The sequence below is a fragment of the Echinops telfairi genome, unplaced genomic scaffold, assembly GCF_000313985.2.
Source record: "Echinops telfairi isolate 266 unplaced genomic scaffold, ASM31398v2 ScPeMD7_7469;HRSCAF=8507_1, whole genome shotgun sequence".
In the NCBI taxonomy this organism is placed as follows: Eukaryota; Metazoa; Chordata; class Mammalia; order Afrosoricida; family Tenrecidae; genus Echinops; species Echinops telfairi.
Genome location: NW_022111373.1, coordinates 8,460,987 through 8,476,780, shown reverse-complemented (window position 1 = coordinate 8,476,780; position 15,794 = coordinate 8,460,987). Strand labels below are relative to the sequence as shown.

Sequence of the window (15,794 nt, the reverse complement as noted above, 5' to 3'; positions counted from 1 at the left end):
GCTTTCTTAGCCCTTTTTCTTCTTTTTTAATTAATAAATAATCTTACTGGGGGCTCTTGCAGCTCTTATAACAATCCATACATCCATTGTATCAAGCACATTTATACATGTGTTGCCATCATCATTTTCAAGACATTTTCTTTCTGCTTGAGACTTTGGTATGAGCTCCTTTTATCCCTTCCTCCCCACCTTCCCACATGGACCTCTGATAAATTATAAATTATTATTATTTTCATATTTTACACCATCCGCTGTCTCCATTCACCCACGTTTCTGTTGTTCGTCCCCCTGGGGGAGGAGAATTTTAGTCACCTCCCCATTTCTCCCCCTTTCTCCCCCCACCTTTTCCCTACCCTCATGGTATTGATACTCCCATTACTGTTCCTGAGGAGGTATCTGTCCTGGATTCCGTGTGTTGAGAGCTCTTATCTGTACCGGTGTACATGCTCCAGTCTAGCCTGATTTGTAAGGTAGCTCTGGGATCACAAAAGTGGGGAGGTCAGCATTAAAGAGCTAAAGGAATGTTGTGTGTTCTGTCGGTGCTATGCTGCACCCTGGTTGACTGATTCCTTCCTTGTGACCCTTCTGTAGAGGACTGTCCAAACTGTCTACAGATGGACTTTGGATCTCCTCTCTGACCCCCATCATCTGCATCAATTCATTTGCTTGTTTTGGGTCTTCTGATGCCTGATACCTGATCCCGGGGACACCTCATGAACATGCGGACTGGTGTGCTTCTCCCATGTGGGCTTGTTTCTTCTCTGATAGATGGCCACATGTTTAAGATGCTATATATTTTAATAGCTGGACACCATCAGATTTCTTCACCACATTTGCTTATGCGCCCATTTTGTCTTCAGTGATCACGTTGTGATTGTGTTGGGAAGGTGAGCATCACAGAATACCGGGTTATTTGAACAAAGTGTTCTTACGTTGAGGGAGAACGTCAGTAGAGACCCCATGCCCATCTGGTACCTTAATACTTAACATTTAGATATATGAATATAGACCTATATCACTATTAATATAGTTATATATGTGCATGCCTATATTTGTACCTCTATAAATGTCTTTTGCCACTATTTATTTTTACTTTCCTCCTGTCCCACTATCATGTTGGAGCTTCATTGAGTTCTCAGCAGTTTCTATCAGCTGCATTGCACTTGATCAAACCCCACCAGGCACTATCCACGTCCGCCATTTTTGTGTTTCCTTTCCCCTCCTTTTTAGTGGCTGCCTTATGCATCACTGGGTGGGGTCCGACCCCTGCCATGGTGCTGGGGCCTCGCCGCGAAGTGTGCATTTGGTGGCTTTTCCCCCATGCCCCTTGTGCTTTTTAAGCTTACCTCAGTGGACTCATGTTGTACTTGTCCTTTGTGCATGGCTTACTTCACTTAGCATGATTTCCTTCACCTCTTCCCATGCAACAATGTGCTTCATGCATTAATCACTGCTTTTTAGGGATGCGTAATACTCCATTTCATGTACATACCACAGTTTTTTTAATCCATTCAACAGTTGATGGAAATTTAGACTGCTTCCAATTCTTTGCACTTGTGACCTGCGCTGTGATGAACAAATGTGTGATCATGGTCTCCTTCTTACTTCTTCTGGGTATATACCCAGTAGGGGGATTGCTGGGTCATATGGTAGCTTGATTTCCATGTGTTTTAGGTAATGCCATGTTGATTTCCATAATGGCTGCACATACCTACAGAACCCCCAGCAGTGGATGAGAGTTCCTATCTCACTACATCCCCTCCAACACTTGTTACTTTCTGAGTTTTTTAATTGGGCTGTCTTTGAGGGTGTTAGCTGGTATCTCATAGTTGTTTTAATTTGCATTTCCCTTATGGTTAATGTTCAGGAACATTTTCTCAGATATTTGTTGGCCATTTGGATTTCTGCCCTTGTGAAACTTCTGTTCAGGTCTTTTGTCCATCTCCCCAATGGGTTACTTGGTGTGTTGTTTTTTTCCTCTTTTTATAGGCTAGCAGAGTATTGTAGATTTTAGTAATAAGACCTTTGTTTGATGTGTCATTGCTAAGGTGTTTTCCCTGTCTGTAGGCTCTCTCACTACTCTCTAGGCAAAGTCTTTTGATGCTCACAGGTGTTTGATCTTCAAACACTTGCTGATTGGTGCTTCCTCTGTGTGTGTGTGTGTGTGTGTGTGTGTGTGTGTGTCCTTCTCCAGTACAGGAGATAGTATTTTTTATGGTGGCCTTTGTCTTTGGCCTTCTGCTGGCTCACCACTCATTCACCTGCCCATTTACACAAACTCCTAGGAATGCGTGGCCTATTAGTCATCCCCACCTTTCACATCTGACTGGACCCTTCACAGTGCACCCACTCCCCACTCTCTGATTCTTCTTCCCTCTCGTGGATTACTATCAGCCCATTCACCAGGCTCATGCTTTCCAGCCCTCCAGCCCATCACTTCATCCTCCCTCCCTTGCCCTGCCCTCCTTCATCACCTCCAAGCTTATTCCTTTTGCTCTGAAGGTTTTTGTTTTGTTTTTATTAAAAAATCATTTTACTGGGGGCTCTTACAACTCCTAAAATAATCCATGCATCGATTGTATCAGGCATATTTGTACATATGTTGTCATCATTCTTTTCTAGACATTTATTTTCTATTGAGCTCTTGGTATCAGCGCCTCTTTTTCCCTCCCTACCCCTTGATTTTCTTTATAACAGTGGTCTCATACTGTCCTTCCTCAGAGGGCATCTGTGACCTTTTATCAAGCCCTGGCCTGGGGAAAGGAAAAAACTCTGACCTCTTTCCAGGAGTGTTGACAGTATGAGTTCATATTAATGCCAGGGATTGTGAACATGGTCATGTCACCAGTTAGACTGAAGGCTAATGAAAACCAGGTGATAAATGGCTTTTTTTCTTCTTCAAAAGCATTTTATTGGGAGTTAATACAGATATATCATCACATCATTCAATCACATCAAGCAGTATTGTACAATTACTAGCACCATCAGTTTCAAAACATTATTTTCCTTCCTGAACTACCATGACATCAGCTTCCCTCACCCCACTGTACCCCACATAAACCCTTATTCCACTTGCTGTCCCTATAGGTTCATCAATCTTGGGTTTCAGCTACCGAAACACAAAAAACAGAAGTTCAAGAGGGTGACCCCCAATGACATAGCACATCTGAGATTAAACCCCAATATGAACAAACAAGCAGAAATTACAGAAAATGTTGAAAACCAGATCAGGCCTAATGCTCATTAGAGGGGAAATCAACTCACAAGGTTTAAACTGTTCAAATCAGGTTTATCATTTTGATCTCCTATAATCATCTGTCCAATACACTCTGTTTGGGAACCACTTTCCTCCCCTCCCTCCACTATGGAGATCAGCAGAGGCTTATTTCCTATGTAGATCCCACAAATGTATCAGGCTCCCACTGTCATCCTCAGCCTTCTGCAAACCAGATTCACACAATCTATGCTCTGATACCATTCCTCATTCAACTTCAGATTCTATGATTATAATCCTTCGATGACCGATGTTGGTGTGCTTCTTCCATGTGGACTTAGTTGACCTCTCACTTAAATGGCTGCTTGTTTGAAGACAAGCTTTTAAGACCCCAGATGCTATTTTATCTAATCTGGGTATCAGCTAATTTCTTCACCACACTTTGCTATTTTACACATATTTTTGTGTTCCCTTTCTGAGGGTAAGTATCAAGCAGGGCCAAGATGTAAGAACTAATTTTTCTTAAATTGGACTTAGGATTTAGGGTGAGCACAAAACCCATTCCTGGATCTATATGTATATAGATCTATATGTATATATGTGTGTGTGTGTATATATATATTTGTATATGTGTGTATATATATATTTGATCTGCCTTTGGCTCCTTTTCAAAACCTCCTTGCTAATGTATGGTAGACAGTCTTATTGATCATCCCCCTGGAACATAAACATCTTCCATTATTATTGTTTTTTATTGGTCCCTGGTACAAATTTTTTAAAGGATAGAATAATAATAATATAAAGATTAAAATACAAATAATGGGTAAGAAAGAAAAGACCACCGTCAATATTTAAAATGCCAGGAAAACTTTTTTTTGTCATGCAGCAAGCGAGAAATACTTGCACGTAGAACAAATCCAGTTTGGGTCAAGAGGGAGATCAACTAACCAAGTATCAAGTTCAATCCAACATAATCAAGATTACAATGATCTCCAACTGAGAAAAAGCTATTTGAGACCACTGCCTGTGGCCAGAGGGGATCTGCCAGCAGCTTAATCTGCAGATGGATTTTGGGTTCCCACTGTCCTCCATAGCCTTCTACAAATTGGGTGTTCACAACTTAAGCTCTGATACTTTTCCCTTCATCATATTTAGATTTTATTAGTGTTATCTTTGGATCACACAAGTTGGTGTGATTCTTCCATGTGGACTTAGTTAACTCCTCACTTAGACGGCTGCTTGTTTGAATCCTTTAAGACCCTAGACACTATTCCAATTGATAACCGGGCACCATCTTCTCTCTTCACCACCCTCACTTAAACATAATATTTTATAAGTGAACAACACAGCAATATTCTTTTTTTTTAAATCATTTTATTGGGGGCTCATACAACTCTTATCACAATCCATACATACATCAATTGCAACACAACAATATTCTATGTCTAACTATTGCAGTTAAGTAACACCTAGACCTTAATCCTATAATCTTATGAATATATTCCCCACCTATGAAAGTTTGTAAGCCAGCAACTCCATGCCTTTTTATCTGCCCCATTTTGGGTATCCAATTTCTACACTGCTCACTTACATCAACCCAGTGCTTTCAGGAGACAATCATATCCTTTGACATGAAGAATCTTCATCCCAGTTGGAACCTCGTGAAGTCCACGTCCATAAGCAAATTCAAATCAGGACAGGCCATCCATAAAGTCAATAGCAATATACACCAGTTCACAGGCTCAAAAATCTTCTCTTCATCTAGACAGGTTCTGGTCAACTCAATGTGGACTGCCTCAGTTAGCCTCAGCAGGGTGCCCATTGGTCGCCTCGCCTTAGATCATGGGCCCCATCACAAATTCTCAACAACCCTAGTCCCCTTGAGCTAGGTCATGAACTTCAGACGAGTCAACCTGATCTCATCTTCTTCCCTCCTTCCTATAAACCAGGTCCACAGTTGTCAGTGGCCAGACGCAACCTGGCTCTGTATTACTGCTTTCTCCCACTTCCACTCAACAAGTGGATCCAGGTGGTCACCTAGCAAGCATTTCAGCCAGCCCACAGGTTCCCTTTAACGTTCAGTCCTAGAGAGGAGTTTTCTTCATGGTTTCACATTGTTTCCAGCTTCTGACAAAAACCACTAGTTCAATATTCAAAAACCCACAGTTCCTTTTTCTTCAATCTGTCAACAGCCCCCTAGGCAAGTCTTCTGGAATGCGAATGTCCAGAGTACTCCAAAGCACTGGGTGGAGCTTATCCTTTCAGAGCCTTCTTTGCAGGCGTGTCCTAAACCCATTTAAAGCCCAAATTTTAATGGTTCAAGGCAAGTGGGCTTACAAGCTTTCTATTTTCATATTTCCCAATAATCATTTCTATCAATCATTATATCAACAATAATAAGCAGAAGAATTCAGTATAAACAAAGTAAAATCAGATACTAACCTCAATTCTTAAAACAGTCAAGTTCAGTCCTTATTTAGCTTATCTTAATTCTTTATCTAAACTATTCTATTTATACAAAAATATGGGACTAGGCCTCTGACAACATCAATCCAGAGCCAGGCTTTTTGTCAGCCATTTTGACCTTCTGTCCGCCATTTTTGCTAAGTAGCTCTGAGAAATCCAAGGGGCAATTTTGTCCCCTGAGCTCAAAATATACACTAATAGCATTCATTTTTCCCATTTCACACAGAAATAACCAAAGACCACAACCAAACAAAATAACCAAAGCTTTAACTTCCCATATTTTTTTCCAGAAAACAAGCTAGTAAACTACATGTCCATATCTGACCTCTGGCTAGTGAAAGAAGAAACACCTCCATGAGGCAGGGGTCAAACAAACATCCACCCTCCACCCTTATGATTTGTTTCTCTGCCATCCCACTCCTGGTACCAGAATGTGTTAGTCCGGGTTGACTAGAGAAACAAATCCAGAGACATTCATATGTGTATAGGGGTTTTATACCAAAGAGCAATTGTACATTAAGAAAGCAGCCCAGCCCAGTCCATAAGTCAGATACTAACCCATATGTCCAGTGCCGTTCTATAAATTTCTCTTCAGACTTATGCAACACATGCAACGATGCCAAATACAGAAAGATCACAAGCCAGTGGGTGGAAAGTCTTATGGGTCCAGTGGTGGTGGAAGCATCTCAGCACTGGCATGGGTCTCCACGCGGCTACTCATCTCCAGGGCTCAGGATCCATCAGCAGGGAGTGAGTGAGCATGTGTCCCACCTCCAACAAGTTATATTACCTCGTTAGTACCTCCAAAGGAGGTCATCAAGCTGCAACCTGAGTGACAGGCTAAACTCCACCCCCTTCACTCTTAAGTGTTAAATTGACAGCAGATTATGTAACCACCACAGGCTGCTCCCAGTTTTTTGCTATTGTGAACTGTGCTGCTATGAACACAGGAGAGCATACATCTACTCGTTTTGTGTCTCTAATTTATTTAGGGTATACGTAGGAACATATCATCTGCAAATAGCAAGACTTTCAATTCTTTGACAATTTGTACTCCACTTCTTTTTGTTGTCTGAGGGCTCTGGCTGAAACATCCAGCAAGATGATGAATAAGAGTGGTGATAGGGGACATCCTGGCCTGGTCCCTGTTTTCACTGGGAATATTTCCAGCTTTCCCTATTGAGCATGATATTGGTTGTTGGTTTCTCATATATGGCTTTCATTATGTTGAGAAATTTTCCTACTATTCCTATTTTGTTGAGTGTTTTGAGCAGAAGTGGGTGTTGAATATTGTCCCATGCATCTATTTATATGATCATGTGGTTTTTATTTCTTGCCTTGTTCAAGTGGTGCATTACATTGATTGGTTTTGTTTTTGTTTTGAATATTGAACCACCCCTGCATATCTGGAATGAATCCCTCTTGGTCATGGTGAATTATCTTTTTGATATGCTGCTATATCTGATTGACCCGGTTTTTGTTGAGGATTTCAGCACCTGTGTTAATGAGGGATATTGGTCCATACTTTTTCATCTTTGTGGAGTTTTTGCCTGGTTTGGATGTCAGTGTTATGCTGGTTTCATAGAATTAGTTTGGGAGTTTGTTGTCTTGTTCTATATTCTGGAAGAATTTGTGTAGTATGGGTGTCAGATCTTCTCTGAATATTTGGTAGAATTACCTTGTGAAATCATCTGGTCCTGGGATTTTCTTAGTTGGTAGTTTATTTTACTTATTTATTTTTGCATGTGGTGGTGATTGTACATCTCTTTTCTCTATTAATCTTTTTATTGCGGATCTCTTAAAAATTTTAAAAAGTCCATCATTCAATTTTATTAAGCACACTTGCACATATGTTGCCTTCAACACTTCCAAAACATTTTCTTTCTACTTGAGCCCTTGGTATCAGCTCCTCTTTCCCCACCCTCCCTCCCTCACCCTCATGAATCCTTGATTAATTATATATTATTTTTTCTATTTCGTGTCTTACATTATCCATTGTCTCCCTCCACTCTCATTACTGTTATTTGTCCCCCTGGGGGGGGCGGGGCTATATATCCAACCTAGTGTTGGGTTCCCTCTCCCCTTCCTTACCATCCCCCTCCCCTCATGATATTGCTACTCCTACTACTGTTCCTGAGGGTTTTATTTGTCCTGAATTCCATCTGTTGAAAGCTCTTATCTGTACCAACGTGTGCACTCTGGTCTAGCCAGTTTTGTAAGGTAGAACTGGGTCATGGTAGTGGGGGCGGAGGGCGGGGGGAAGCATTCAGGAACTAGGGGAATTATATGTGTTTCATTGGTGCTATACTGCACCCTGGTTGAATTTTCCCTTCCTTGTAAGTCTTCGGGGGCCGGGGGTGGGGTATCCAATTGTTTACAGATGGGCTTTGGGTCTCCACTCCAATTCCCCTTTCTCATCAATATAATTGTCTTGTGTCTTTTGATCCCTGATCCCATTGATCCTTCATGATCACACAGGCCTGTGCACTTCATCCATGTGGGATTATTTGCTTCCCTGCTAGATGACTGCTTGTTTAACTTCAAGCCTTTAAGACCCCAGATGCTATAACTTTTGATAACTGGGCACCATCTGCTTTCTTCACCATATTTACTCATGCACCTATTTTGTCTTCAGTGATCGTGTCAGGAAAGTGAGTATTAAAGAGTGCCAGGTTATTAGAACAAAGTGTTCTTGTGTTTAAGAAGACCTTGAGTAGAGGCCCAAAGTTCATCTGCTATCTTAATGTTTAACATATAAACATATGTACATTGGCCTCTATCCCTTTCATTATAAATTAATATATTTACATATATACATGCCTATAGCTATACCTCTATAAATAGCTTTTGCCTCCTAGTTCTTTCCTCTGTTTCCTTCAGCTTCCTCCTGTCCCACTAGCATGCCAACCTCAGCTCTCAGTGATTCCTCTTGAATACACTGCACTTGATCAAACCCACCAGGCATTATACGTCCTCCTTGCCAACAATTTTAGATCTCTTGTTGTTCCATTATTCCTGAGTTTGTTGGCTCCACGCCCCCTCCTCTTCCATGTCCCCCCCAGGACCTCTGGTCCTGTTGTTTTCTCCTTGGGATTGTACTGCTTATCTTATATAGACCGACATAGAGTAAAACAAAAGAAAAAATGATAGATGTTAAGGTCTGTCTGCTGACCCTTATGAGTGTTTTCTAATCGGGTCTGAGTAGGTGCCAAGCTGTGTCCCCCAAGTCAGAAGTCTATTTTCAGAATTCTCGGGGACTTGGTTCCTTTGCTTCCCTGTTGCACTCCCTTCTAGTTTTGTCCCACTGTGCGTGAGCAGACCAGCACACTTCTGCAGTGTCTCCAGTGCTCTACCGGGTCAGTGAAAGAAGGTCATGTCTCCAGGGGGGGCCAGCCCCATCCCTCTCTGTTCGTTGCTCCATCCTTAAGAGTTGGTAGTTTCTTAATGACCTACTCTCTTTCTTCTTTTGTTATAGGTCTGTTGAGGTTTTGAGGGGGTTTGTTTTGTTTTACATTTTTATTGGCGCCTAATCTATATATCCTACTGAGTTTTTCAATAGTTGCCTGCATTAATTTGAGTGGGTGATGTGTTTGTCCAATAAATGGCATTCTGATGCAAACAGCTCCAATGGGTCTTATCCACATGGTAATATTTCCCTGCTTTGTAAATGTAAAGCAAGATCGCTACATTTAGCAGCTGGCAGGATCCTAAAATTCTCTTCTTATCCTATTAATCAAGCAGGAGGAGCCAAATGGAAGTTCCAGGAACCTCTCCCCACCCTTCTGAATCACCTATTAAATCAGATTTAAGACTACTCCTGGGAAAAGATGCAGAGATTATGCCTTTTCCCCTCAACAAACATTAGTAAGCAGGATGTTTGCTTTCATGTGGGAAGAACAACAGTTCATAGTCACTCTTTTATCCCTTAGGCTGTATTAATTCTCCTGTGCTCTGACACCATATAGCTTTTGGTTATTTGATTGCTTTGATATCCACTGATGGTCCACTGTATTGATGACCTTATGCTAATTTGACAGAATAAGCAGGAATGGACAAATATTGTAAATGCCCTGAAACTTACTTCCATCACAAGACAATGCACATAGTGACCCTACAGGACAAGGTGGAACTCACTGTTGCCCCTGGGAGTTTCCAAGACTGTAACTCTTTACAGGAGTAAAGAGCCCCATCTTTCTCCCATGGAGCGGCTGGTGTCTCAAACTGCTGACCTTTCCATTAACTGCCTAACTCATAACTCACTATGCCACCAGAGCTTCTTTAGATGCCCCAGTAAGAGAGCTGTGTCAGAGGATGAGAGATAAAATGTGAGAGAATTCCTTCCACGTTGGTCATCTTTTTTCTGACCGTCTACTTCTAGTTATGGCACAACAAATGTACACAAAACTAGACAGTGAATTGAACTAGAATTATTAGACATGGTCAACATTACTTCATCTACATCCCTTCTCACTTCCTTTATCCAATATTGTTTTGAGGCAAATTGGAAAAGTTATTAGCAGCCCTGATGCATGCCACCTCATCCCCTCTAACATAAAGGCAAGTTATTATATGACTTTGTACCCTCACCCCTGGAAGAAAAAAAAAGGCATCAACTGCTTGGGGACAAACTCCTCTGACTCATTTATTAGGTGCCTTGGAAGTCTCCCAGAATTTAATGAGTCCTCAAGGAAGAGAGAACTCAACAGCCTGTCCAAATACAACCCTGCTTCCTGCCATCTGGGCCACACAACCCAGCAGCTTCCATGGTTTTCACGTGTTCGTGGTGAATAAAGATACTGACTAGAGTTTTTGATAAGCTCTAATTGGAGAATTTCAGTAGGGTTCTGGAGGAAGGCCAGGCCTTCTGCAGGAGAGATAGATTTACTTTTCGAAAAGCAACTGAGTAGAAGCTTGAGTGCCTGGCAATGGGGCATCAAGGGTCTAGGCAACCAGAGGTGCCAGTTTGAGCTGGGTGTTGTCAGGCAGGCCCATCAGGCATCCAGCACGTAACAGAAATGGTACATCCAGAATCAGGACTCAGCATGCTCATAGAACTCATGTAAGTTAATGAATGGGTGGCTCCGCTGCCTATGATAGAAACTTCAGCCATGCCAACACTCCTGCCTCAACTCAAACCTATGGCCTCAGGGGATAGTTCTCTATAACCTTCTGATAGAGGAAAAAAGTATTCAGGCCTGTCAGGTTAGCTTGATGTGTAAGCCAAATGATTGTTATGTTTGAGGGAGCAGTAAAAGACAAAAAACAAAACCCAAACTCATTGCTGTTGGATACTAAGTCACAGCAACACTACACGACAGCGTGGAACTACCCACGGAGTTTCCACGGCTTTACATCGTTTCAGAAGCAGGCCTCCACATCTTTCCCCCATAGAGTGCCTGGTGAGTTTGAACCCTCGGCTTTTGGGGTAGCAGCTGAGCTCTACCCCAAGGACAGTAGTGAGGAGAAAGTGTCCCATTGGGCAGAGCTGCAAGCAGTGTACTAAGTCATTTATTGTGCATAGAATTGCCTCTCATTATTGATTTGTGTCCTTTCCTGGGCGATGGTAAATGACACCAGTTTGGCTCTCACACTTGTACAACCTGGAAGTGCACAGAAGTTGGAGACAGAACTGGGAAATGAAGTCCCTGTTCTACAGACTTCTTTAGAAGATTCTAGTGGGCTCATACCCCAGTAACCCACAACGATGAGGGTGAGTGAAGTTAAATGAGCGAAGCACTTGCCTTGGGGACAAACTTTAAAATGATGTCAAAGATTCCGTTATAAAGGTAAAATAATATCCTAATGCATGATCTTTTATAAAAAAATCAAAATTAACACCGAAAAACAAATCCACGGACGAAATATCCACATTGTAAATGAGGACCCGGACCAGGATTGCCGATTTTGCCATAGGGTCCAATAAAGAGTGTGCCAGTGTCCATGAATGACCAGCTCCATTGGACATGTGTGTGCCACCTCTTTTCCTGTTCTCTCTCCCCAGTTCCTTATTTTTAGTCCCTGGATCACGACTCAGAATAAACGATTTCCAGATAAGTGCCTCCGGCTTTGCTTATATACTTGGGACAGGGACATGAAATGTAAAGTAAGAAGAACAATGGCCTCATCTATCATAGCATTTCTGAGTGTAAAGAAAAGCGCTAGACAAGCTTTTACGGGGTTATCCGGCATAAGCTAAGGCTGTGGTGGCTCACTGGTACATAGGATCTTAATATAGATGAGGTCACTGAGCCCCACCCCGCGCTGGAGGCAGAAAGTCAGCGCACAAAGAAGGGTCAGTCTGGAAGCTACACAAAATGACGCCGAAAAGGAGGGGTCGGCTCTTCTGTAAACAGGTAGCCAGTAAATCCTGGAAGGGATGGGCAGCGTGCTGCTGACATGGGGGCAGGGTGAGGGCCAGGGGATCTAAGTCATAACTCAGGACTGGCAACCCAAACGACTTCTTGATCGGGCCCTCACGCGGCTTCTCTAGAGGACTGGAACCGTTAGGGCGCCCCTGCCTCCCACCTCTCTCGGGCCCAGGGCTCAGCTCTGACGCACGCACGCAGTGTGACCTTGTTTGTCCCCTATTGCAAAGTGAGGCTCCTAGCGGTCTCGCGGACGCTTCTCCCGGCGCGGCTCAGCTGGTGACTGGATGCAGACCTCCTAAGGCGGGTGGGGAGCCAGCGCCCGCTCGGCCGGTGCCAGCCACTTGCGCGGCGCAGCGAGGCGGGGCGCCCTTCGGCCACCCCGGGACTTGGCTGGCTCGCCGGAAGCCGCCTGCCCAAGCTTAGACTCGGGATTGGAAGGGACAGCGGGGAAAAAGGCCAGTGGGCTGGCGGAGGGCAGACCTCTCCTTGCTCTCGGGGCTCGGCTCCTCCCTTTCGCCCTCCCGCGCCCGTGGGCTCAGCACGACCGCCGCCACGCGAGAACCAGCGCTCGGGGTGTCACGGGGAGGGAAGGGGGCTCGGGAGCCGGGGTCCTCCGGGCGGAACAGGCGGCGGGGAAGCCCCGCCGGCTCTCCCGGAGCGGGCGGGAGGCGGAGCCAGCCCGGAGCCCCGCCCCCGCAGGCCCTGGGGCCCGCCTCCGCCGCCCGCCCGGGCCGGGGGTGCGGTCCCAAGTGTCTCCAGTGGCTCCCAGCTCTGTGCCGAGCGCCCGGGGACGCTCCGACGTCCGCAGCCCGCTTCCCGGAAACGCTCCCCGGAGACGTGCGGCCGGCCAGCCCCTCGGGAATGTGCTGATTGACACCGGCCCGGGACCGTCCTCTCCGCCCTTATTGTCAGCCTCGGTGCGGCGGCGGGAAGCATGCGTGACTACGACGAGGTGATCGCCTTCCTGGGCGAGTGGGGGCCCTTCCAGCGCCTCGTCTTCTTCCTGCTCAGCGCCAGCATCGTCCCCAACGGGTTCAACGGCATGTCAGCCGTGTTCTTGGCGGGGACGCCGCAGCACCGGTGCCGGGTGCCGGAGTCGGCCAACCTGAGCGGCGCGTGGCGCAACCACAGTGTCCCGCTGCGGCTGCAGGACGGCCGCGAGGTGCCGCACAGCTGCCGCCGCTACAAGCTGGCCGCGCTCGCCAACTTCTCGGCGCTCGGGCTGCTGCCGGGGCGCGACGTGAACCTGACGGAGCTGGAGCAGGAGAGCTGCCTGGACGGCTGGGAGTTCAGCCAGGACGTCTACCTGTCCACCATCGTCACCGAGGTGGGTGCCACCCTCACCCCGAGCCCGGGCTGAAGAGCCCCTGGCAGTGCCTGCGTCCCGGTTCCCTACCCCCACCCCCTCTCCGCAAGCCCGGCCAGTGCCCACGTGAGGTTCATTCCGGGATCGTTCCTGCACGGTATAGAGAGGTTAGGGAGGGGAGTGTTGTCACCAACGGTCTTTTCCTTTCCAAGTTTCACAACGAGTGAGCTTGTTTCCCAAGAATCTACATGCTGCTGCTCTGTAGAGGCCCCGCCAGTGGTATCACTCCCCGCCCCTCCCCGTGGATGTCTCCTACCTGACGATTCGGAATCCCTGGGAATGTTTATTACCTATTTTAATCATCAAAGAACAGAGAATATACAAAATTGTTTCGGGAAAATCGTTCGACAGTATTGGGTACAACCCTCTGAGTACCTGAGCTGAGCCTTTACAATTTTTTTTCCTCCTTCTTTTCCTCTATTGACTTCGGTCTTCAAAGGGTTATTGCTAGAGGTTCGCAGAGACTAATTGCTGCAATTTTGTAACCAAAACGCCAGGAAATTTGACAAAACCAGCACTGATGAAAACACTGGCTGGAACAGAACGCCCGCACTTACCTGTAGAGCACGCAGACCCAACCACGTGATTCTAAGCCCATTGTGATTGGGTAATAATGACAGCTCAGGCTAGTGTGCATTAAAAGGTTCAAAGAGTGAACTAGCATCCTTTGAGCCTGGTAGGTACTATATTGATACAGGTAAACTGGGCTTACGAAAAATAATTTTGTAGCTGTACCTAAAAAGTGGTGCAACACTGCATAAAACTTCTATAGGCATTCATGTTGGTGTCACCCTTTCTGGCAGTGATACTGTGAGGTCCACACCCTCCTACTAATGTTTAGCCCTGGGCCAGGCTGCCCAGGTCTGCATCTTGAGACCTGCTTCTGCCACTGGTGGGGGTGGGCTGAGGGGGTTGCTGCTGAGCCCAGCTGCTGGCCTGGGCTGGGGAAGGTCTAGCCTGCTCACTGGCCACGGACTATTGCACGCAGGCAGGCAGGCAGGCAGGCAGGCAGGCAGGAATGGAGGGGGTCTACTGCACTCACTGCCAAATGCTTGTGGGGAGGCCTGCAGCCCTGTCCTAGGTCCCTAAGTTCTCCAAGGGGAGCAGAGAGCCTCGTGATACTGGCCAGGTGGAGTGAGCCAGAGAAGACCGAAGGCTGGCCCGGACACTCCCAGCAACCGTTCTGGGTGGTGGGCACCTATGCACAGTGGGGGGTAGGGTCCTACCTGGTTTGATAGCAGGTATGCGCACACACTTAGTCCTCTGTCAGTGGCTTCATATCCGGTCAACGTGAGGACACACTCTTCTCCTGAGGAAGGCGTGTTAGGACTGGTTTCTTACGACTTGTCAGACAGGCACGATTTACTTGTGTCTAGTCCTTCCTTTGAGGAGCCCTGGTAGAGTAGTGGTTACCACGAGGTCAGCAGTTCAAATCCACCAGCTACTCCTAGGGAGAAAGATGAGGCTTTCTATACCTATAAAGAGTAACAGACTTGAGAAACTCAGAGGGGCAGTTTTACCCAGCCCTATAGGGTCACTATGTGTGAGCATTGCGTTGGTGGCAGAGTGAGAATCCTTCCTTGAGGAGCCTGGTGGGCATAATGGGTTAAGCCCTGAGCTGCTAATGGCAACAATGTGTGTGTGTGTGTGTGTGTGTGTGTAGGAGATAACCAAATAAAGAAGTATACTTGAACTGAATCTGGATTATAAGTAGAATTTATATAGACAAAGAATGTGGCAGATTCTAGAGACTGGTAGTTATGTAAATCATGGTGGCTGGTGCTCAGGGCATGACAGTGAGGCTAGAAGGGCCTATTTTTCTCCCACCCCAACCCCCATAAAAACAAAACAAAACAAAACCCCCAACAACCTTAATGTTGAGTTAATTCTGACTCATGGCAAACTGCGTCCCATAGGGTTTTTGCTTTGTGTTGAACGCTTATTGTGAACTAGGTGGGGATTATAGATAACAAATCATCAGGTTTGCATCCAACAACCTCCACCATGTATCCCCTCCCAAACCCATCTGGCTCTCAAGGCTGTGATCTCTCTGAAGCAGCCTGCCAGGCTTTTCTTCGGAGCACCTCCAGGTTGGTTGGACCTTCCAACCTTCTCCCTAGTAGTTGAGTGCTCAGCCAAGCGCACCTGCACCTCCGAGGGTCTCCATAGGCCTGCAGGGTGGTGAGTCATGAGCTCTGTGGGACTTTATTCTGCGGACAGTGAAGGCACCGTGAGCGTGTGAGCATGAGGCAACACAGCCAGATTTGTGTTTTTAGGAAGTGCTCTTTCCAGCTGCTGGGTGAAGAAAGACTAGTGAGGAGGCTGTGGAAGTCACCTTGGTAACAGACTGGCTGTGGGCTGGGGAAGTGACTGTGAGATC

General features: G+C 45.8%; 1 protein-coding gene across 1 annotated transcript in view; it reads left to right on the top strand.

Annotated features, from left to right (window-relative positions):
* The first annotated feature begins 12,874 nt into the window (after positions 1–12,874).
* The window catches only part of LOC101652870 (solute carrier family 22 member 4), a 55,817-nt gene continuing 52,897 nt past the window's right edge, over positions 12,875–15,794 (top strand). Inside the window, exon 1 of the mRNA XM_004696601.2 lies at positions 12,875–13,375. Within this exon, the coding sequence (XP_004696658.1) occupies positions 12,983–13,375 (393 nt within the window). The 5' untranslated portion in view covers positions 12,875–12,982. The remainder of the gene's footprint in view (positions 13,376–15,794) is intronic.